Source organism: Chiloscyllium plagiosum, unplaced genomic scaffold, assembly GCF_037043375.1.
Source record: "Chiloscyllium plagiosum isolate Xiang-an unplaced genomic scaffold, Cpla_swu_hap1 HiC_scaffold_7, whole genome shotgun sequence".
Classification (NCBI taxonomy): Eukaryota; Metazoa; Chordata; class Chondrichthyes; order Orectolobiformes; family Hemiscylliidae; genus Chiloscyllium; species Chiloscyllium plagiosum.
In genome coordinates, this window is record NW_028270145.1 from 55,092,124 (window position 1) to 55,116,162 (window position 24,039).

Below are 24,039 nucleotides of genomic sequence, written 5' to 3' on the forward strand. Positions count from 1 at the left end.
TCTACACTAATCAGGTCTCTGTATAGAATTCCTTTGTGAACTGATGAGATTCCAGCTTTATTCGTTTGTTATAGACCATTTAATTATTGAACTGTTGGTCACAGATAGTCTTTCTTTCTGTGCAATTATTTTCCTTGCAAATAAGTTTAATGGTATTAGCTGAACATCACTGTCTGGTTTTGTGGTATTTCTCCAATTCTTTGTTGATAGGCGTCCATGGAGAGCAGCTCATTTGAGTCTGAGGTAGTACACTGTTATGGTATGTGGAGGACTGTTTTACATTATAGGAAATGTGGTTCTGCTTATGGAAACTACCATCTATTGTGAATGCAAATGAAAGAACATTGAGGCTGTACTCTTATAGTAGAAACTTTATTGCTGGAACAGCACAGCAGGTCAGGCAGCATCCAGGGAACAGGAGATTCGACGTTTCGGGCACAGGCCCTTCTTCCTGAAGAAGGGCCTGTGCCCGAAACGTCGAATCTCCTGTTCCCTGGATGCTGCCTGACCTGCTGTGCTGTTCCAGCAATAAAGTTTCAACTTTGATCTCCAGCATCTGCAGACCTCACTTTCTCCTGTACTCTTATAGTAGCATATCTGTGTGTCAAAAAAATTAATTTCATGTTTATTCAAATGTTTGGCATCCTGTCAAATTAATTTGCCTAAGTGAATTTGTGATTCTGAGAGTTTTGATGAAGCTGGAATACTCTGTTCTCGTTCAAGAGCCTATTACTACTGCTGAGCAGCTTATACTTAACATTAACATTAAAGTTGATGAGCTCTGCTCTTGCTTCATGCTTCTCTATCAAAATCTCAATTTCTAGCCACAGGAGTAACTGATGCAGAAATGTTGTTTTAGTCTTTTTTTTAACTAGATGTAATAAATGTACGACACTCCTAGCTTCCTCCCAAAACTCTCTTATTCAACCCAATTATGAAAATTATTTATCAGAAAAGTCTTTCTCTACCAGGTGTCAACTTTTGTTTTGTAAGGGCTCTTTGAGATATTCTCATGGATTGCATTTTGACTTTTCAGAAGCTGCTTACTTATTCTCAGCAACTTCTTTATCAGATGATGTGGGGTTTCTTCTTTAATCTGCATGTAGATTGGTCGAAGCAGCTCGGTCAGGGTAGCCTTGAAGAGGAGTTTGTTGTGTGTATCCGTGATAGTTTTCATGAGCAGCATGTAATGGAACCGACAAGGGAGCAAGCTATCCTAGATCTGGTCCTATGTAATGAAACAGGAATAATTAATGACCTCATAGTCAGGGATTCTCTTGGAAGGAGTATGGTTGAATTTAAATACAGCTGGGTAGTGAGAAGATAAAATCCAATACTAGGGTCCTGTGCTTGAATAAGGGGGACTTTGATAGAATGAGGGAGATCCTGACTAAAGTAGACTGGAAACAGAGACTTTATGGTGCGGCCGTTGACAAGCACTGGAGGACCTTCAAAGAAATTTTTCAAAGTGCTCAGCAAAAGTATTTCCAGCGAGAAGGAAGGACTGTAAGAAGAGGGGGTAATCTGCGTTGGGTGCCTAATAAAATAAGGCAGGCAATCAAAATGAAAGAGAAGGCATACAAAGTGGCCAAAAACAGCAAGAATCTAGAAGATTGGCAAAACTTTATATGTCAACAGAGAGCCACAAAAATAGCTATAAAGAAAAGTAAGATGGAACATGAGAAAAAACCAGCACCGAATATAAAGACAGATAGCAAAAGCTTCTATGAATATATAAAACTAAGAGTGGCTAAAGTAAATGTTGGTCCTTTAGAGGATGAGAAGGGACAGTTAGTTATGGGATATGATGAAATGGCTGAGGCATTGAACAGGTACTTTGCATCGGTCTTCACAGTGGATAATACTAATAACATGCCAGTAAGAAATGAAGATAGGTGAAGACCTGAAAGCAATTATTATTATGGAAGAATTAGTGTTGGGTAAGCTAATGGAGCTAAGGATAGATACGTCTCCTGGCCCTGATGGAATGTATCCCAGGCCACTAAAAGAGATGGTGGGAGAAATAGCAGGTGGCCTAGCAGTAATTAGCTGGACTCTGGGGCAGTCCCAGCAGATTGGAAAATAGCAAATGTGATGCCACTGTTTAAAAAGGGAAGTAGACAAAAGTTGGGGAATTATAGACCAGTGAGCTTAACCTCTGTAGCGGGGAAGTGCTTGAGTCTATTATCAAGGAAGAAATAGCAGGGCATCTCAAAAAAAATGTCCTATTGTGTAGACGGAGCATGGGTTCATGAAGGGCAGGTCATGCTTCACAAATCTTTTGGAATTCTATGAAGACATTTCAAGCCAAGGTGGACAACGGGAACCCAGTGAATGTGGTGTACCCAGATTTCCAAAAAGCCTTTGACAAGGTGTTGCAAATGAGACTGTGCTGCACAAGGATGCATGGTGTTGGGGTAGAGTATTGAAGTGTTAGAGGATTGGTTGACTGACAGGAAGCAAAGAGTATAAATAAATATTCTGGCTGGCAGTCAGTGACTAGTGGTATGCCTCAGAGATCGGTGTTAGGACCACAATTATTTACAATTTATATACATGATTTGCAGTTGGGGACTACATGTACAGTGTCAAAATTTGCCAGTGACACTAAGATGAGTGGCAGAGCAAAATGTGCAGAGGACTGTGCAGAGGAACATCGATACATTGAGTGAGTGGGCAAAGGTCTGGCAGGTGGAATACAATGTTAGTAAATGTGAAGTCATACATTTTGGTAGGAGTAACAGCAAAATAGATTATTACTTGAATGGTAAAAATTTGCAGCATGCTGATTTGCAGAGGGACCTGGGTATCCTTGTGCATGAATCACAGAAGGTTGGTCTGCAGGTGCAACAAGCAATTAGGAAGGCAAATGGGATTTTGTTCTTCATTGCTAAAGGGGTTGAGTTAAAAAGCAGAGAGGCAATGTTACAGCTATACAAGGTGCTGGTGAGGCCACACCTGGAGTACTGTGTGCAGATTGGTCTCCTTACTTAAGAAAGGATGTACTGGCACTGGAGGGTGTGCAGAAGAGGTTCACTAGGTTGATTCCGGAGTTGAAGGGATTGGCTTATGAGGAGAGACTGAATAGACTGGGATTATATTCATTGGAATTCAGAAAATGAGGGGGAATCTAAGAGAAACATAAAATTATGAAGGGAATCGATAAAATAGAAATAGATAGGATGTTTCCACTGGTAGGTGACACTAGGACAAGAGGGCATGGCCTCAAGATTTGAGGGAACAGATTTAGAACTCAACTGAGAAGGAACTTCTTCACCCAGAGGATTGTTAATCTATGGAATTCCTTACCCAGGGAAGTAGTTGTCGCGACTTCATTTGTTGCTTTTAAAGCTAAGGTAGATACTTCTTTGAAAAATAAAGGAATTAAGGGATATGGTAAAAACATGGGTAAGTGTTGCAACAAATGGAGACAAAGAATAGTAAGTGCAGAGATAATGAGTCCACAAAAAGATTAGCAATGATCTTACTGAGTGGCAGAGCAGGGCCGGACGGCCTACTCTTGCTCCTAGTTCTTATGTTCTAAGAGATCACAGATGTGAAAAAAAACACTAAGCAGACAAATTAATTCTTTTAACTTGGAATCTTTTAAATATGATGCTCCAATTGATTTACTATAGACACATCTTCCATACCCCACTGGCATAATGGAATTGTAAGCAGCCCTTCTACTAATTATGCCACGATATATATATGTATATTATATAAAATATAAACCACTGTTCCCCAACGCCAGACATCTTGTAATGAGTCACTGTCCCTGTCACAATTTCAAAAATCCACTCCTTGTAACAAGATAGCAATTTGACCTTCTTCGGGACCACTACAATTAATTCAAACCTCCTTTCATCAGATCAGTGATATTTTTCTTGCACTGCTTGCTGTTATTGAGGATTAGTTCAGCCAGTTCACGTGATACTTCATTGGTGAATGCCTTTGGAGTATTTGATGAGCTTTAAGTTTGGGCACATGTGCAATAGCAGTCTATTATGATTTACAATGTGACGTTAATTTCCTTGATGAGCCTTTTTTTGGTGGGAATTTGATTTCCTCTTCACCTGAGTTAATTTGAATTCAGCATTCTTTCAAATACAAGTCATGGAAGGATTGGTTCTTTTATACGTAGAAGGATATAAAAGACTCATCCATCAAACCTTTACATGTCATTTGCCAAGTACAATGTAACTGCCAGTCTTCTTTAAACCCATGTTGCAGCAGTGGGCTGTGCTTCCTCCTGATATTCAGGATATGCAGTAACTGTTTTAGAATAAAAAAATCAACAAGCTGACCTGTCTGCACACCACATATTTCAATGCAACAGTTCAAATAAAATTATTTGATCCAATCGGGTAGATAAATATTAACACTAAAATAGGTTCTAAATGTGGCAAAATCAAACAGGACGCACTGATTAGAGCATGTAGGAATATTGCCAGTGAACATTTTTGGAATTTTTTTAATAAAAAGAACTCTCCTGTTTTCCCCACTACTATATATCTTTGTCTTTTGTTAACTTTCATTCTTGATTTGTTTTTGATTTTGAATACTTTTAAATCAAAACAAATTCCAGTTCCGGCGTCCTTTGTCCAAAAACCTTAGGTTCGGTGAATGGTATTTTCGATTTTAGCATACGCTTACCTTACCCCCTCAGATCTTTTGCTAATCATCTGCCAACGAAAAACACAATTTAAGTCTTGAAGTTGTACTTCCCCTAGTCTGTTTGGGAATGGGTTTACATTTTCTTTTATGAAAAACTTGATGGTATCTGTAACCTTTATTTTTTCATTATCTCTGCACTTACTATTCTTTGTCTCCATTTGTTGCCACACCTAGTAGTTAGATCTGCTCGGCGCCCTTTGGAAGAAAGCTAGGCTTGGCCAGAACAGACCTAAAAGTGAAGTTTTTTCCAGTAGGCTCAAACCATGCTGTAGACATGCTAAGCTTGGAATGATGATGAAAAAACCTCACTTGTCGGCCTGTATGAAGAAACCTTCAGTTTTTAGGTATTTTCGTTTTCACACATGCAGATAAAGAATAGCCAACCTGTATATCCTTCACTGTTTCATGAAATATTTAATGTTGCACAAGATCATTACAGATAAGGGAATCAATTCATCTGTCTTAATTCATCTTGAATAGCCCCACCATTCCACACACCTTTCTAAACACCTAAATATTGAGTCATTTAATAGTAAAGAATTTTAGTATTGCTGAGAAAAGTCACATTTTGTTGAAGCCTTAAGTCTTGCATTCAGACACTTTATACTGTCTGAGATCAGTGCTGTTGGTTGGCAAGTTGACTGTGATTACTGGAGGTGTTGTTAGGGAGAATGCATCCAGTTAGATGGCTGACGGTTAACTGCCAAACTTCGTTTAAATTTAAACAAGGCAACTAGATTTGGCCAAGGCATTGCCCTGAGGACTGAACCAGAAAATGGCCAACATATACACTAAGTTGAAACAGGAGCATTGTGTGTACATGTCCTTAAAACTGCAAAGAACAGGGCCCCTATATTAATATATTTAGCTTCGAGTACATGCAAGGGTGACACAGTGTGACACATTGTGAGCCCAACTGACAACCTTAAATTGGTTTAGTGTAATTCTTAGTCACTCTGGATTATTTAGAAGATATTGTGAAACTGCAGAATTATATTTAATATTAGGTATGTACCCTGTTTGCAAAAGTCAAAACCATGTGTTTTTTTTGAGTAATTTCTTATTCATTTTGAGGATTTTAGCTTTGTCCTTCAATTTTGATCATAACTAAAGATCTTTAATGTGGAATTTAGTCATCCGCATTTTGGAAGGTAAGATACAAAGTTGTGCAGGATTTCCACAACCATTTGAATTGTCAGTTCTTCACAAAGGAAAACAAGAGGTCGGGCAGGCAAGATCTTTCCCCTTCGAATGCTTTTTTTTTAGTTTACTAGGTTATTTTTTTTGAGTCTGGATCAGTGGTGCTGGAAGAGCACAGCAATTCAGGCAGCATCCGAAGACAGGCAAAATCGACGTTTCGCGCAAAAGCCCTTCATCAGGAATAAAGCCTTTATTCCTGATTTTGCCTGTCTCCGGATGCTGCCTGAATTGCTGTGCTCTTCCAGCACCACTGATCCAGAATCTGGTTTCCAGCATCTGCAGTCATTGTTTTTACCTCGTCTATTTTTTTTGAGTAATGAAGTTTCCTGCTGAAAATCAAGGGTAGCTTTATGCTAATTAGGAAGTACTTAAAAGGACTATTGAAGGCATTTTAAAGTTCTTTATCCTTGTATTATTCTAGTAAGTATGGATTTGCTGCAAATTGTTAGTGTTTTAAACTGGATTTGAAACACAAGGTTGAAAGCAAATTATTAAGTTTTGCTTTATGGGATGTATTGATGCATTTTCACCTAAATAATTTTTTGTACGATATTTGAAAATATCTAAATGAAGTTGCTAAATAAATTACTGTGCCTAATGATGAGTATGGGATTATATTGCTCAATTTGTATGAAGAAATAATTAAGTTTATTTTGTGTATGACAGTATGTTCTGGATTAGTTAATATCAGGATAATCATAAATTGGGGTAGAAGTTTATAAATAATGTGTCTGTTTTATCTCCTCTTGACTTAGTTTGATAATTTTTTTATATAAATGGTTTACGAAGTTTGTTGTAAGCTTGCTGTAGCTTGGTCCGTTTGTGTTTTCAATTTATTTTCTATCACCTGAAATCTCAGGAATTGCTTGCATTTGTTAATTCTTCAAATTCAAAAAAACAATCTGAGCAGTTGATAGTATCTCACCATAAGAGATAGTAAATTTAACTGCTCTTTGTCCCTTTCAAAAATGCATTTTGTAGGTATATGTAATTGTAGCATCCATGCAGACTAGCTGTAACCTGCGGTCAGAGCCATTATTTTCTTCCTGTTTAGCATTTCATCCATACTGTTACTACGTGTTCTTATGATTTTTTATTGCCAATTCAAGTGATAAAATGAAGTAAAAGCTCTTCCATATGCAGTAAATATTATGTATCAACTCCAAATTCAAATATATATTTAAATAAAAACAGAAAATGCCAGAGATCTTCAGATCTGACAGCATCTATTCGGAGTGAAGTGGTTAATGTGTCAGGTTGATGATTTTTCCATATAACTGTTGTGATGAAAGATTAGCTTGTTTTTCTCTGCCCAGATGCTGTCTTACCTGTGTATTTCCAGCATTAGCTATTTTCATTTCAAACTTCCACACTTCTGCAGTATTTTGATTTAATTCTGTAAGTTTTGCTGTTGCTAATTCCTTTCTTTCCTCTCCAACTGCTGCTTAAAGGGGTGAAGTGAATGAAAAGAAAGAGAACCACAACAATAGAAGCCCAGACAGAGGGAGAGAGCGAATGTCTTCAGACTACAAGCCAGACATATTGGATAGTCCGAAAAGGAGCAGAGAAAGGGATAAAAAAACTGAACGAGAGACTGGGAGGAGTCATCGATCTAAAAGTAAAGAAAGAGAACTGAAGAAAACAAACAGAGATGACAAATCTGACAAAAGCAAACCTAAAAAAAGAAATAGATCAAGGAGTAAAGAAAGAAATCAAAGCAGAAGCAAAGATAAAGAAAAACATGACAAAACCAGAAGCAGGGACAGAGAGCAGAAACCAAACAAAGAAAAGAGAGCAAATTCAAGAAGCAAAGATAGGGAGCATGCAAAGGGCAAAGAGCGGGATAAACCTGTTAAATCAAATAAAGAGCAGGGAAGACGTGAAAAATCTCAGAGCAGAGAACAGAGTAGAAGTAAAGAGAGAGGAAAATGTGCAAAGTCAAAATCTAGAATTCACGATCGAGAAAAGAGTAGCAGTAAAGAGAAGGGAAAACGGTCCAAGTCTCGAAGTAAGGATCGAGAACAGAACAATGGCAAAGAGTTGGAGAAACAAACCAAGTCAAAATCTAGAAGTAGGGACCGAGAACAGAATAATGATAAAGTTTTGGAGAAACAAGTCAAGTCAAAATCCAGGAGTAAAGAACGGGAGCAAAGTAACGGAAAAGAGGGGGAGAAACAAGCCAAGTCAAAATCCAGCACACGCGATCCAGGGGAGATTAACAATAAAGCCTGGGAGAAACGAGCCAAGTCACAATCCAGAAGTAGGGAACGGGAACAGAATAACAACAAAGGGAAGGGAGAAGAGACCAATTCAAGGAGTAGGGATCGAGAACAAAGTAACAGCAAAGGGAGGGGTAAAGAAGCCAAATCAAGAAGCAGAGATCGAGAACGGAGTAAGAACAGAGAAAGGAGAAAACGAGTCAGATCGAAATCCAGAAGTAAAGATCGTAAACAGAGTAAGAGCAGAGAGAGAGCAAAACGGGCCAAATCGAAATCTAAAAGTAGAGAAAGAAGTAAAAGCAGGGAGCGGGATAGAAGGGCCAAATCAAGATCCAGAAGTCAAGAGCAGAGTAAAGACAAATATAGAGGGAAAAGGGCCAAATCTAGAAGCAAAGATCGGCATAAAAGTAAGGAAAGAGGACGTCGAGACAAATCGAGGAGTAAAGATAGAGTAAAAGACAGAAGTAGAGAAGGAGAAAAGCATGCAAACTCAAGAAGCAGAGGCAGGGAACAAAAACGTAAGGAAAACTGGATTAAATCCAGCAGTAATGATGAGGAACAGGGCAAGAGTAAAGATCAAGAAAAAAGAGCAAAATCCAAAAGTAAGGAAAGGGATAGAAGTCAGAGCAAAGAAGCACACAGGGACAGGGATAGAGAACAGAAAAAGAGGGGACGTTCAAAAAGCAAAGACAGAAGAACCCCTGAGAAAGATAGGTATGATAATTCAAAGAAGGAACAAAAGTCTAAACATTCAGGAGATAATCCAAATAAGGAGAAAGACTTAAAGATTTCTGAAAATCAAAATTCAAATGGGAAAATAATACACAGCAGGGAGGGTGAAAAACCAAAAAGCCAGGGAAGGGATCATAGCAGCAGCTCTGAGAGTCTGAGAGAAGATGAAGATAGGAATAAAAAGGAAAAAAGTAGTAGTCCAAGCTTGAAGAGAAAAAGGGGGAGTAGTAAAAGCAAAATATCTGAAGAAAAGTCTGCAGTTAGAAGCAGATTATGTGAACATGATGACAAAATTAAGAAGTCAAACAGCAGAACAAAAAATCGGAACCACGAGAAAGAGCAAAACTCAAACTGTGATTCATCCCCTAGTTCAGATGAAGATAGAAGTGAATAAATGTGCTTTATGGACAAGTGATCAATTGCCAATAAATGTTTCTGTGATTTGTTTTTCAGAGATATGTTAGGGACATGTCTTTTAAACCTGGATTTCAGTTTGAGTTTGTTTTTTTTGACAATCTGCAGCCTGGATTATTTGTACTACTGGACTTTTAATAAATTTGTAAAGTGTTGCAAAAGATGATTTCATCTAATGTTTTAATTTTGGAGCATTTTGGTTTTTAGCTTTATTTTGTGATGTTTCTGAAACAGACCAATAAATAACTTTTTATTGGAGTTTGATTTTAGCGTTTTCCATAACAGCATTTTTTTGTTTGAATGGGAATAATGTATCTGAATGGATTGAAAGCTTTCTGGTAATTGCCATCCTGCTACTTTTTTTCACAGCAATGGGTCGCAGAGATCTTGAGTGAAATGAGTTTAAGCAGGTTTGACCTACTTCCTTATGTATTAAATTCACAGCATAGCATGGGTACAATGCAGCATTATGCTAAAATGGGAGTGTTGCTCCGAGACACCACTGGGATGGTTGTTATTGGGAAGTGGGGATATAATGTTAAGTCATCTTGAAACTGATATTCTGCAATATACCTACACTGCACATGACTGAAAAATGATTCATGACACAGGAAAGAATTTTCCTCATCTTGGTGATTACAGGAATTCACTAATATTGTATATTTTATTTTCAGCATCAATGCACAGTACTCTGCAACACAATAGCTTAGTGGTTAGTACTGCTGCCTCTCAGAGCCTGGGTTGGATTCCAGCCTCCACACTGTCTATGTGGAGTTTGCACATTTTCCCTGTGTCTGTGTGGGTTTCCTCCCACAATCCAAAGATGTGCAAGTTAGCTGGATTGGCTGTGCTAAATTGCCCAGTGTCCAGTGATGTGCAGGCTAGGTGGACTAGCTGTGGGAAACCAGGTTACATGGATAGGGTAGAGGTGGGTCTGGGTGGGATGCTCTTCGGAGGGTTGTTATGGTTTTGATGGGCCAAAAGGCCTGCTTCCACACTGTAAGGATTCTATGGTTCTATAAATTTGACTTTCATTTATCAGTATAATGTGTTGCAGAATCTTTTTCTTTAGCTATAATATTGAAAACATGCATAAGACAGAAATGCTTTCAATTTGGAATTGAAGTACAGTCCTTAAAATTTTCATTTAATGTAACGTCTTACACAAAGGTTTGATTTCATGTATTTGGTTTACTCGTGTTCAATTTGCATTAAACTGAAACACTACAAAATATTAAATTCTTTTAAAAAGTAATTTTGCTGGGCTGAGAACTACACATGTTCATGTGACCACGCAGAATAGCGAAGATCTTGATGTATAAACAAAGGAATCCCACCAAAATGCTGCAACATGTTCCAAAGTTTTAAAATAGTATTTCTAATGACTCCTGTGGAATTTGTTTCTTGCTGTGATTGTTCATATACTCTGTACATTGCAACCACAGTCCTGAACAAACATGCTTCATGTAGTGAAATGCCATGCTACAACATGTCCTATACTTGTATATTTGGGCAAACATTCTTACCTGGGGTAATTTAGAGAAACAGATGCTCCAGTATCCTCATCCCTTCTGATGTTTTTGGCAAAATAGAATTTCTTAACAGAGCTTCGCTAAATATTTTGTCTATGACATAACAATGTTTCTAGTTGTATGCACCAATTGTGCAACCAGGCCTTGATTCCATTGTTATATTTTAGATGTCTTCGTGATTTGGGGCAAGCAACATTTAACATTTTATTTCATTTTTTTTCTTGAAATTGTTTGAAAATTGTCTTTTCTCAGATTCTACCTTGAAGGATCATCTGAATGTTTCTGATTTAAATTTTTTGGTATGAAAAGATAAAGATCAAAATCTTTTTCTGAACTTTTGAAGCAGGTTTGTTTTTCCACAATTAAATTCTGTAGTAACTTTATGGAAGTTGTTCCTTCAACAGATGTATGGTTATTAGTGTATGGCCCTTGTGTTTTTTTTTACGAAGTTCTATCATGCAATAAAATCATTGCACACACATTTTATTTGTAAAGCTTATAACGAATTCTACCTTGCAATAAAAGTATTAAGTTCTTCAAACAGCATTTTATAAATGAGAATCATTTATTAGTATATTTAGTGATTATTTAAAGCAGCAGTACTCCATTCTAACCCTATAATATGCAGAGGTATTTTGTGGAACACAAAGATTATTGATATATATACACCTATGTATTGATTTGTAGTTAACCTTTAGTATTTTAGTCTTGAAATCTTGACTGCCAAAATGTTAAATGGTGAAGAAAAGGAAAAGTCTTGCAGTTATGCGTGAAAGTTATATAACCTTATAACCTTATCTTGGTTATAAGACAGCCTGCTGAAATTAGGGTCTCAGCTTGTTCTTACTGTGTTGTTGAGTCTGACTCCAAACTTCAGTATCATACTTACACTTTTGTACTTTATATTTCCAAAGGCACTTTGTTCTGTCACAGCATTAAGTGCAGACTTCAGTTTTGTGTTCTATCTGTTTCCCAACTTGGCAACTTTTGAGGCTTTGTCCCTACTACACTCCTGATCCTACATGAAAAAAAAACTTCAAATTCAAAATGGTATAGTTCTGCAAGTATTGGTGTGTAGTTAGGAGAGGGAGGAGTGTGCAGGGGAGGGATATATCATTAAGTGTGTGTATCCTCTTTAAGCATCTTTTGGAGTCATTCCCAAATCTGAAATCAATGAGATGAAATGTTGTGCTAACTTAGAACAGATCAGGGATCTGCATGGTTTAATGTACAATATGCATTGTACTTGTGATTTAAGCTGCTTGTACAATTGATTTTGGGTTTTTTTTGTCTGTCACAGATTGTGACAATTTGAAATAAAAGTTTTGACATTCAGTGGCATGGCCTTGACTCATTCAACCCATTTGTTAACTCTTGTGACATTGTCCAAAAGGGAAAGATATGAAAGTTGCATCGAAAATAATTACATGCACTTCTGTCGTGATTCTTTTGCAGGGATGGAGAGGGTCTTTCACTTAGTCAAAACAGTGTCATAGCCTTAATTCCAGAAGTGTTGTCCCTAAATCTAGTAACCATTCTTTATGCCAAGGGGGAATGTGGTGGTGATTTGTAATTTGCACACTGGTGATTCACAGGGGCAACTGCACATGTAAAAGTGCAGCTTCATTCAAATAGGTGCAATTTGTTTTTAGTGGGATGGCCAAAGTACCTTAATTTTACACATTTCATGGGAAGGGCTAAACTTGTGGGAGTTCTTTGAAGAGTGGGGATAACATTTTAGTGAGTTTGAGGGACACCTTTGGAGAGATGAAGTGTCCTGGAAAGAGTTCAAGTGCCCGTTGGGATTGTTAGATATGGACATGAATACGCTTGAAAAGTGGAGTGGGAGGGTGAGAGAGTTTTGTTTTATTCTTAAGTCCTAGAGAGCTGAAACCAGCCTGTCAACTTGCTTCAGCATGCTGCCACCCCTCTGATTGCTTTTGCATTTGCATTTGAAAATGACTCCTGTCTACTGAGTGAGGTTTGCAGAATTTGGAATAATTCTGGCACTTCACTCCAAACTTTGGGAACAGCAAAATCAGGACTCTCTTTAAAAATTCTTCATAATTCTGGAAATCATTTTTTCCTGAGAATGAAATTGAGATTTATCTAAGTTGCTGATTCAAGAAGAGATATTCACCTTTTCATTAAAAGAAACTGGTTCAATGCAGTCTTTGGTTCCCAAGTAAAAGTGAGCAATGCTAACACCTGTCAGTACAGTAGTACCGCTGTTTGAATTTGGGATGATTTTTAAATAATAAAATGCTAAGTATAATATAGCAGATTATTTTGGGAATAAAGGTAATGTAAATGACACAAGGGTGTTAATTACTGGGGGCCAAGTGGGAATGTTCTTAATTTATTCAGTTATAGGTGGAGGCATTTGTATTTGTACAACTTTTTTGAAATCTGAAAGTCCAGAAATTTGCAAAAAGTGTAAAGCTACAAGGTTCATGGAAATCAAAGAACATGAACACAAAAATTAAAAGGTTACTTAGATAGTAAAAGCATATTAACATATTTTTTCCAATCTAAACTTGACTCCTTAAATCAATTTTTTCTATTCAAATTAGACTTATTCCCAAAATAAATTTGTATGATATTTATCAAAACTTAGAAATTGAATTACCTGTACTGATTTGTAGATTCGTTTGTAAGGGATTTCAGGGACCTTCCATTTACTTTTACTTTTGACAAGGTTGATCCTTTAAAGTACTGCAACTGTCCCACCGATGCAGACTTCTTGCTCTATATAGAGTCATACAACATGGCAAGAGACCCTTCAGCCCAACTGATCCATGCCGACCATGTTTCCTGAACTAAACTAGTTCCATGTGCTTGTGATTGGTCATACTCCTTTAAACCTTTCCTGTTCATGTATGGGCATTTTCTAATATGCTAACTCTGCAGTGCTGCATCTACAACGTTCTGTGTCTCTTCTCTCTCTTTGTCTCTCTTTTGCCCCCCCCAAACAAAGCTTGGTTATCCTACAGTATTGCTATAAATGTAACTCACTGTTGGAAATCCTTCAGTTAACCAAAGTGGGATGAGTTTTAAAATTGACCAGCCAAAACAAGGCTTTATACTTTCTTTTATAACTATGGAGTCAGTAATTAAGTTATCTTGAAACTAACCAAGTTATTTCCGTAACCAAATCACAACAATCCTCTGCTATCTTGAGCAGTTTGTTGAAATTTGGCACAGCCACCACTGTCTAACTTATGAAGCCCCTTTAGCCTCTCAAATAGCCTAATAAGATTATATCCAGTCATATTTGGCTTTCTTAACAGATTTGAACGGAGTCGCTACTTTGTTGAAGTTTGGGGCAAGTCTCATGTAAAATCCATATGTTTCAAGGAACTGCAGTATCTCCCGTTGGTTTTAGAAACAAGAATGCCTATAATGACATGAACTTTGGCTTCTCCAGACAATTCAGCCTTGCCTCATGACATATCCCAAAAAAACGTAGCCTTAGCAAATTGACTTCACCAGTTAATGTGACATTTTCGAAGTCAACCTTTCTCAGTTTGAGGTGCTTCACATGGTCTTTCAGAGTATCATTGTGGATCAATAAATAGTCAATAGAAACATAGTTATTGATAGTCTGATAATAACTTTATTTATCAGCCTTTGAAAGCTAGCTAGTATATTCATCATTATGAATAACATTACATTGATTGAGGCTGTGTCATTAAAAGAAGAAATTTTTTTGGTTGCTGTGTTAGTCAAAAATGACAATATGCTTTCAATAAGTCAATCTTGCTGAAAACGCAGAACTTCTAACTCAATGCAATCTTCAATTTGCGGTATAGGACAAGAGTCTCGTTATGGCATTCACTTATTTATATTTAATGCAACTACCTTGATCCAGTTTACTAGATCATTATGCAACTTGAAAGTAAGTTTTCTTAGACTTGGGCCAATTTCTTAGGGCTAGGTTTAAGTGGATTTTGATTAATGGATGGAGCACTTCCTTCATCCACATCATGTAGATATTTTCTAATCAACCTGTGCAGAAATGTTATTACTGACTTGCAGGTGGGACTTGAACCAAGGCCTTCCGGGTCAGAGGTAGGAACATTATCACTGCACTACAAGAACCCTCAATCCACATCTTTTGTCAGTTTACATATGTCACCCTGAAACTGGTATAATACTTAATCTAAATTATTTAGCGTCTCTACTGGCTAATTTTATTACTTGGATTTGATGTGAATATTTTCAGCCTTTGTCTCGTCATGACACTCCGGTTTAGTTATTATCACTTTATTTCCTGCAGTACACTTGGTTATCTTTCCTGTCATGATACTATTTTATCATATTTTTGAGATATACGCATTCTCTTCTGTCTGGCATTCTAATAAAATATTTATTTTAAAAGAAACTTACCTTCATAAAGCAAGATCTAGACTTCAGTGACTCACTGTACAGCAGTAACATAACCAGTACCTTATTCCCAGATTTAAAATTGTTATTCCCAGTCTTTCTGCCTTTTTTGTTCCCTGTTGAGAAACCTTAATGTGCATATACTTTTGACAACCTGTTTCAGAATTTGGACATCGTGCAAGACAATAATTTCCTCTTCCTAATCCCTATATTAGGAAGAGGAAATAAGTTTAATAAGTTCGTGGACACCAAGAACAAGACTGCCGCTGCCTGTTGGGTGGTGAGTCTCCAAATAGCGCACGCGCACACAGCCACACACAACTTTTTACTACAACTTTTTGACAGGTTCTGTTTTTGCCCTGTACAGGACAATGTTGGAGAGATTATCTGGGGACAGGGGGTTTAAGGTAGAGCTCCACGGAAAGTGTGGGGGGAGAGAGAGAGAGCGGGAGGTCAATCATTTGGAGACGATGCTTGGGCTCCCATTGATGTCCAGGACTGTTCTCAGCAGCATTTCAGTAAGCCAAGTTCACTTTTAATCACTAAACAAAAGACGCGATCAAGTGTTGGATACACATATTTGAATTAATGTTTCTATTGGGACCTCGAGATCTCCTTAGGATAATCCAATATTTGGATAATTGATGTTCATATAATCGAGGTTCCTCTGTATATGTCAACTAGAAGAAAGTGAGGACTGCAGATGTTGGAGATCAGTCAAAGGGTGTGGGGCTGGAAAAGAACAGCCGGTCTGGCAGCATCCAAAGAGCAGGAGAATAGACGTTTTGGGCATAAGCCCTTTGTCAGGAATTCATTATATGTCAAGGCAACATTGCCATCTACTGCTACTGTGGCATATGACACAAAGATCTCATGACAATAATTGTAGAATTGGTTAAAGCAAGTGTTATGGCATTACTGAGAAACTGTTTACAGTGTATATGAAAGAAGACTGTCCTTAGTTCATTGATGTTTTACCATGAGAACTCATTCAGATTTATTGGTTACTTGAAGTTTTCTTTGGCTATCTCACATTTAATTATATAGCAATACAGACACCCTAGCTGTAAATTCCTTTTAATTAAAATCAAGATGTTGATATATTTGCTGAAAAATGTGCATTTTGAAAAATCTTTTTGTCTTTCACTCTTCAGGACACTGCACAAAGTAATGCAAATGTGATGAGAAACAATCTTTTATATGCTGTATGAGAAGTGAATGCTGATTGGCAAGTGAACTCTGCTGAAGGCACTTGTGGAGAATACACCAGTTAGCTGATTGACAGTTAACTTTATTTAACTCTGGTCAAGACATTGGACTAAGAGAATTGTGGTCACCTGTTTTGTAAAATATGGACAGAAATTGCACCGCTTCTAACTCAACAGTTGACAGTAATTCCTTGGTTTATTGGTAAGGGCAGTGCCCTGAGTGATCAGAGTTTATTAAGCAAAATCCCCACATGACCCCAACAACCTTTCCACCCTGTTGCATTTCAAGAATCTTATTTCCTTCTGCCTTACTCTGCTTTCAATTCCCTGTGAGAAAAAAATCTTATCTGTCTTAAATGGACAACATTGTATTTTTAAAATCTGAAATTCTAGCTCTAGGTTCTCCCTCACAAGAGAACATCACTTCCATAGTCACTCTCAAAAACACAGGATTTACATGTTTAAATTAAGTTGGTTCTTGTTCTTTTAAAGTCCAGTTTCAAGCATCGCTTGTCCAGAACTTCCTCAGTCAACCTGCCTATTCCTAACAAATTTCTGAGCTGCTTTCAACTCATTTATATCATTCATAAAATAAAGGGACCAATACTGTACCCAGTAGTCCAGATTTGGTCTCAACACTATCGTTTTCAACTGCAGCATACCCTCCCTACTTTAGTATTCAATACTAAACAGTAATAATATTATCTTTCTGTACCTGTACACTAACGTTTTGAAATTCATGCACTAGGACACCTGGATCCCTCAACAACTCAGACCTCTACACACTCTCACCATTTAGAAAATATGTGTATTTTTTATTTTCCTACCAAAATAGACAATTTATTATTTTCCCAGGTTATACTTAGTTTGTCCTCTCACTTAGCTATATTCTTTGGTAGCCTTCTTACATCTTTTTCAGAACTAACTTGTCTTTGTATTGACAGCCAATTTATCTGCCAAAGTTTGTCCTTTCATCTAAGATATTTATATAAATTGTAAAAAGTTGAAGCCTCAACATTGATCGCTGTGGCACACTACTTTCATGCGAACCAGAAAATGCCTGCTGTTTCCTGTTAGCCAGCCAATCTTTAATCCATGTGAATATATCATCCTTATACCTTGAACTTTTATTTTTCACAATAACATTTAAAGTGACACCTCATCAAGTACAGCATATCCACCATTAACCTTTATCCACAGCAAACATTAGGTCTTCAAAGAATTCCAATAAATTGGTTAAACATGATTTGCCTTCACAAAAATATGCTGATATTGTTTAATTACCTCTACGTGCCCAGCTATCACATATTTAATAATGGTTTCTAACAACTTCCCTATGAATTGAATTTATTGTCATGTGTACCGAGGCACAGTGAAAAGCTTTGTCTTGCGAGCAATGCAGGCAGATCACAGAGTTAAGTAACATAAATAAGTAAATAATAGGTAAACAGCGGCAAAACAAAAAAAAACACAGGTACAGTCGAATGCTGAGAACTTGAGTCCATTCAGTATTCGAACAACAGTAGGATTGAAACTGTTACGTAACCGGCTGGTGCATGTGTTCAGGCTTCTGTACCTTTTCCCTGATGGTGGAAGTTGTAGAAAAGCATTGCCAAGGTGGGATGGATCTTTGAGAATGCTGGCAGCCTTTCCTTGAAAGCAGGACTGGTAGATGGATTCGATAGATGGGAGGTTGACCTTTGTAATTGTCTGAGCTGAGTTCACCACTCTCTGCAACCATCTCCAATCTTGAATGGTACAGGTAGTGATACATACAGACAGAATGCTGTCTATGGTGCACCTAAAGAAGTTGGCAAGGGTATTCGCTGTCATCCCAATTTCCTCAGCTACCTGAGGAAGAAGAGATGTTGAGCCTTTGTAACTAGTGCATCCACATGAAGAGTCCAAAAAGGCTTGTTGTGGATGACCACTCCCAGGAGCCTCCACTCGTTCCATCTCTGTGCTGTTAATGTGTAGGGGGGTATGAGTAACAGATGTTAAGATAACAAGCCTGTAGTTTCCTGCTGTCTGTCTCCCTTTTTGAATAAACAAGTTATTTTTTCTAGTTTCTAATGGAACCTTCCCTGAATCTAGGGAATTTTGGAAAATTAAAATCAATGCATCAGCGCTCTCACTAGTCACTTAAAACCCCAGGGCGAAATCAATCATGATCTGAGATTCGTCAGCTTGCAGCCCCAAAAATTTGCTCAGTTTTTCTTCCTTCATTTTGAAGCTTGCTAAGAACACTGGCCCCCAACACAGTTCCGGTTAGACCATCCTAATGGTACACCCCATTTTTCCACGACTGACGTCAATGCCCCATAATCAAAAATACTCCACGACTGCATAATTCATTGAATGACACATTCATTTCTTAATCATACTTGCCCTAGGCCAGTTTGCCTGTGGCTCAGGTCATATTACAGAGGTAAGATACTACTTAACTGGGTGCCAGGCTCCTCCATAATGACTATGTAGAGCCTTTTTAATTGTAGCTACATGAAACTTGGTGACTGGATCTGCCCCTCCTATAAAATTTCTTTCCAGCTCTGAATAGATGTCCCAGACCCAGCATTGGACAGGAGACATTTCGCATATCTCATCAAACTGACAAGCAATATATCCTGTAGATAGTGCATCTGTATCGAAGGGAGTGAATGGTCAAGGTGGTAGATTGACTGCCAATCAAGCAGGCTGCTTTTCCCTGGATGTTGTTGAGCTTCTTTGGGTGGTGTTGGAACTTTCAATCCTCCAGGCAATGGAAAGAATTCTACCACTCTCCTGACTTGTGCCTTTTAGATAGTAGATATCAACTGAATCCTCAGTGTATGTATCACTCACTGTCGAGTTTTTAGCCTCTGATCTGTTCTTGCAGCTATAATATTCATGTGGCTAGTCCAGTTCAGCTTGTAATTAATGATAACCTAACCCTACCTCCACTCCCTTGAAGGATGTTGATAGTAGGGAATTCAGCAATTGTAATGGTTAGACCATCTCTTGTTGAAGATGATCACTACGTGGCACTTGTATGGCCCGAATGTTACTTACTCAAACGGGAATGTTGTCTTTTTACAAGTCCCCAGGATCAGAAATGCCAATCTTCAGATTCAACATGATATCAAGAAAGAGCTGAAGACACTGGATACTGAAAATGCTATGGCCCGGATAACATTCTGGCAGTAGTACTGAAAATTTGCACTCCAGAATTAACTGGAACATTAACAAAGCAGTTCTTAAACAGTTACAACACCAGCATTTACAAGAAAATGTTGTCCAGATTTTGTTTGTGGACACTGCTTCAGCATTTACAAACTAATGAATAATACTGAACTTTGTGCAATAATCACAATCTCCACTTCTGACCTTATGGATAGAAAATTATTGATGAAGCAGTTGAAAGTGGTTGCGTCAAGAATACTTCCCTGAGGAATGTCTCAAAGTGTCTTTAGGCTGAGATGATTAACATTCAACAGCCATAAGTGTCTTTTTGTGTGTTAGTTATGAATCCAGTGAACAGTTCCCCACCAACCCCTAAATCCCACTGACATAATTTTTCTGGGGTTCTTTAGCACAATCCATCAAATGCTGTCTTGACATTAGGGGCAGTCAGACAAAGCAGGTATTGCAGATTCTGGACATTACAGCCAAGATTAGAGTAGTGCTGGAAAAGCATAGTAGGTCAGGCAGCATCCGAGGAGCAGGAAAGTCAACGTTTTGGGCAAAAGTCTTTCATCAGGAAGGGCAGTCACTCTGACCTCTTGAGGTTAGCTCTTTTGTCCGTGGTTGAAATGAATGATCTTGGTAAAACCCAAACTGTGTCAGTGAGCCAACTGTTATTGTGTAAGCGCCACTTTATGACATTGCTAATGACATCTTTCATTGCTTTGCTGATGATCAAGAGTAGATTGGGATGATAAATTGCCGGGTTGGATTTGTCAGGCATTTTGTGCACAGGAAATCCCTATTTAATTTTCTACATTTTCTTGTAAATGCTGGTGTTGTAACTGTTTAAGAACTGCTTTGTTAATGTTCCAGTTAATTCTGGAGTGCAAATTTTCAGTACTACTGCCAGAATGTTATCCCGGCCATAGCATTTTCAGTATCCAGTGTCTTCAGCTCTTTCTTGATATCATGTTGAATCTGAAGATTGGCATTTCTGATCCTGGGGACTTGTAAAAAGTCAAGATCCACTTTGCATTTCTGGCTGAAGGTAGCCACAAATACTTCAGTTTTGTGAAGTTGAAGTACTGGGTAGTGAATACGATCCCCTATTGTTAAGAATATTTATGAAGCCTGGTTTTCTAGATAACTGTTTAATTATCTATTTCATTTCTTACCCCCATTCATTATTGGATGTGGCAGGCCTGGACAGCTTTCATCTGATCTGCTGATTTTGGGATAATTTCGCTCTGTCGAGAGCATGCTACTTACATTGTTTAATATGTGAATAGTTCTCTGCTTCAACACTGCATTTTTAAGTATGGCTGTGCTGCTTCTTTATTTTTCAATAAACCTCCACTAGGTTTCATGGTAATGGTAGTTATCAAATGCCACTTTACAGTTTGTGGTTCTTTTGCTCTGCCCAAAGGCCTTCATGGTTTAGAGGGGTTAGTTCTGTTGTAAATCTATCCATGAATCACGGGACTTTGTTGCCACTGGAATTGTGCAGTGGTTACTCATTTCAGTATTGTCATGGATTGCAGATCGATTTATGAGAATTAAATCAGGTTGATTCCTTCACCCTGTGCCACAGGCACAGTGTAGCAGCAATGTCCTTCAGGCACTTATCTCGGTCAATGGTGGTGCTCCTGAGTCACTCCCTATGATGAACATTGAAATCCCTCATACAGAGTGCATGTCTTGCCATCTCAGCCCTCTTCCAAGTGGTTGACAAAGCTGGGTGTGCTGTTATCATTTCATGTGTCTGGTTGATCTGTCTGATTTCATTCTAGTTTTGACTTCAGAGCGGTTTGGATTTAGTTAGGTAAATGACAAAAATTGGTTCATAGATGACAGATTCCTGGAATCCAAACCAATGAACAAAACACTCGATTTCCATAATAAGTTAAAAGTATCTTTTTCTCTGCACTCCTATCAAACTGAGTTGTGGACTTCAAAGAGCAGTTAAAATTATGTTTGCAATCAATTATTATGGAAATTGGCAGTGCCATGAAAACAAGCAAAAATTGTAAAAAAAATCAAATGTAACTTCCAATTTTAGAATTTCAGCATGTCAAGAAATGGACGCACCCATATTTTAAAACTTTTGTGAAGATATATTCTCTTACATCTTTTTATAAGCTTGCTTTAAATGTCAATGATAAAATACTCATTTGTATCAGAATATTGTAGGCTCCATCTCCATTCAGAGCTGAGATGCAAGTACATTAATGAGAGTATTCTATGAAGTCAATTTTCAGATGAAGCAATAAACTGAGATTCTATGCATATTGATAAGATACAACCAATTTCATACCACCAATTGAAGAAATTGAAGCTTGAATATCAATCTGAAATGGCTCCTATTGAGGAGTGCCCACAAGAACCACCGGTATGATGTCATGTGAACTTATTTAGGATTTTAAAAGGAGAGAAACCTAACATCAGGTTCTCTTCAAAGTTTCTGTAACAATGTGTGTCATATCTATGTAACCAATAACTAGTGATATGCTGCAGATTACATATTGTTAACGATAAGTGACTTTTCTATTTAGACTGAGAAGTGCATTTTCCTCCAGCAGAGGAGACTAAGCTGGTCCTGGAGTTTCCCACACTGAGGATGGTGTAAGCAATATTCATGGTGAACAGCAGCTTGTAACAGTGTAATGATTTGGCATGCCCTAAAATATGGTAGATAGCAGTGCAGATTTTATCTGACTGTTCATATGAAGATCTCACAGTGAGATCTTCAGGCGTGATTTTAAGTGCTGCTCAGACTTTTCAGACCTGCATATAAAGCTTTTCTGGTAAATTGATCAAATTAATTTCTCAGCCTACATTTTCTATCTCATGCTGTCAATGGAAAATTAATTTAGCTGAATTTGCTTGAGTTTATGTTTGATATATTTACCCAGTCAACAAAATTGTAGAAGATCTGCTGTCAAACTGCATTTTTCCAGGAAGGACTCATCTATCGGTCTATCTATCCTGCTGGTTTCTTTACAATAGTTTAAATCTGACTTTTATTTTTAAAAAAGTTGTAGAATCCTTTTGATGTTCTGTTTTCACTTTGAATTACTTATTTTATTGTTATTGATAATGCCAACATTAAAAATTATAACAATATCACAGTCCTGTAACTAATGTACAGTATTAGAATCACGATCTGATGAAGAGCAAAATATAATCAACTTATTTCATTCAAATCACATATATTCTAGTGTAGTTTTTTTTATTCCAGTCCAAAATTTATTTGTACTGATGCAGATAAATAAATGTTGTTTCACATCGAGTTTATTTATCTCTTCAAACTTGCTATTATCCTTCAGTAACTGTTTCATATTTTGCTAAAGTCTCTCAAACACATTACTGGAATAGTTACTCAAATGCTGTTAGTTTCAAGTGCATGAAAGAGAATAATTATATTAAAATTGAATTGTATTTGGTTGCTGATGTGAAGATGATTACATAAAGATTCATTGTAGTTTTCAATAATGCAAAATATTTGTAACAATGAAAATCAATATATACATCACTAATTTCCAAAGCTTTTACCATGTAAAACCCAGTGATTTCTTGGATTTCTGAATATCACATTTATCATGTAAATTCTTAATTGCCTCAGTTGTACTGCGTTTATAATTTGGAAGTTGAACTCCAGAGGTGTCCTTGACCTGATAACTAGGTCTTATCCCACTTTCGTCAATTAACACTGGACCACGTCCACCACCAATGCCTTGGCGAGCAGCTTTAAGAAGTGGATAAATATTTCGGCCTTTTTTTGCAGCTGCCTCTATAATTTGTTGTGCATATTCTTCAAATTCTTTCTTTTCCATTTCAAGCAGAGCTAAGCTTTTTTGTTTGTGCTCCAGTTCAGCAGTACGATCACGTAAAGCCTTTGCTTTTTTTTCTGCCTGGAAAAGTGGAAAAAAATAAATCAAGCCTTTTCAGATTTTAGTCGTGTACCTTGACCATGTTTTGGTTTGTTAAATAAAGCACATCTATATTAATTATATAACTAAAGGAAAATATAAAAATAAAGCTGCAAGAATGATCCATTTCAAGTACAGTAGAGTGATCATGTTAACTTGATCATTTCAGTGCCTCTAAAGCATTTATCCTGCAACGAGGTCATAAAGTGCATCACTGTAACTTGCTCTGAGGTGAGTTAATCATCCACCTGTCTTCAGCCAAAGCCAAGGTGGATGATTCAGAGATGGTTTTAGATAGCTGTCTGATTTTTTAGGTTTTAACAGCTATATGGCCTAAGCTGACATTTGTTTCAGAGTCTCCTCTAAGTGCCAGTGAGAAACAGTATTCAGACCTGTTCAAACTGCCAAAAGATAAAAGTTTCCATTTATATCCACTAATAGTTGGCAGCATAATTTTGATTCTTCGTTGTCGTGCTGCCTGGTATCTATATTAATAATTAATATTTTAATTATAAGAGTTGCTATGTTGCCACAAAACAATGCCTTAAGCATATTTTTATTCATTATTTTCCTGCTTGCT

The 24,039-nt window shown here is 37.4% G+C and overlaps 2 protein-coding genes and 1 long non-coding RNA gene across 10 annotated transcripts in view; 2 read left to right on the forward strand and 1 right to left on the reverse strand.

Moving 5' to 3' along the window:
• Window positions 1-9,500, forward strand: part of ppig (peptidylprolyl isomerase G (cyclophilin G)) — a 49,483-nt gene extending 39,983 nt beyond the window's left edge. For all 4 annotated transcript variants that reach the window (XM_043693654.2, XM_043693658.2, XM_043693655.2 and 1 more), the window contains one exon: window positions 7,329-9,500. In XM_043693654.2, coding sequence (XP_043549589.2) covers window positions 7,329-9,222 — 1,894 coding nt within the window. In that variant the 3' untranslated portion in view covers window positions 9,223-9,500. The remainder of the gene's footprint in view (window positions 1-7,328) is intronic.
• Window positions 519-7,328, forward strand: LOC148149620 (uncharacterized). Its single transcript, XR_015757685.1, has 2 exons — window positions 519-2,116; window positions 2,151-7,328. It is a non-coding gene; the product is annotated as an uncharacterized LOC148149620 (long non-coding RNA).
• Window positions 9,501-22,582: 13,082 nt separating the features above from the next.
• The window catches only part of cfap210 (cilia and flagella associated protein 210), a 194,296-nt gene continuing 192,839 nt past the window's right edge, over window positions 22,583-24,039 (reverse strand). For all 5 annotated transcript variants that reach the window (XM_087989041.1, XM_043693681.2, XM_087989042.1 and 2 more), the window contains one exon: window positions 22,583-23,441. In XM_087989041.1, the coding sequence (XP_087845167.1) occupies window positions 23,079-23,441 (363 nt within the window). In that variant the 3' untranslated portion in view covers window positions 22,583-23,078. The remainder of the gene's footprint in view (window positions 23,442-24,039) is intronic.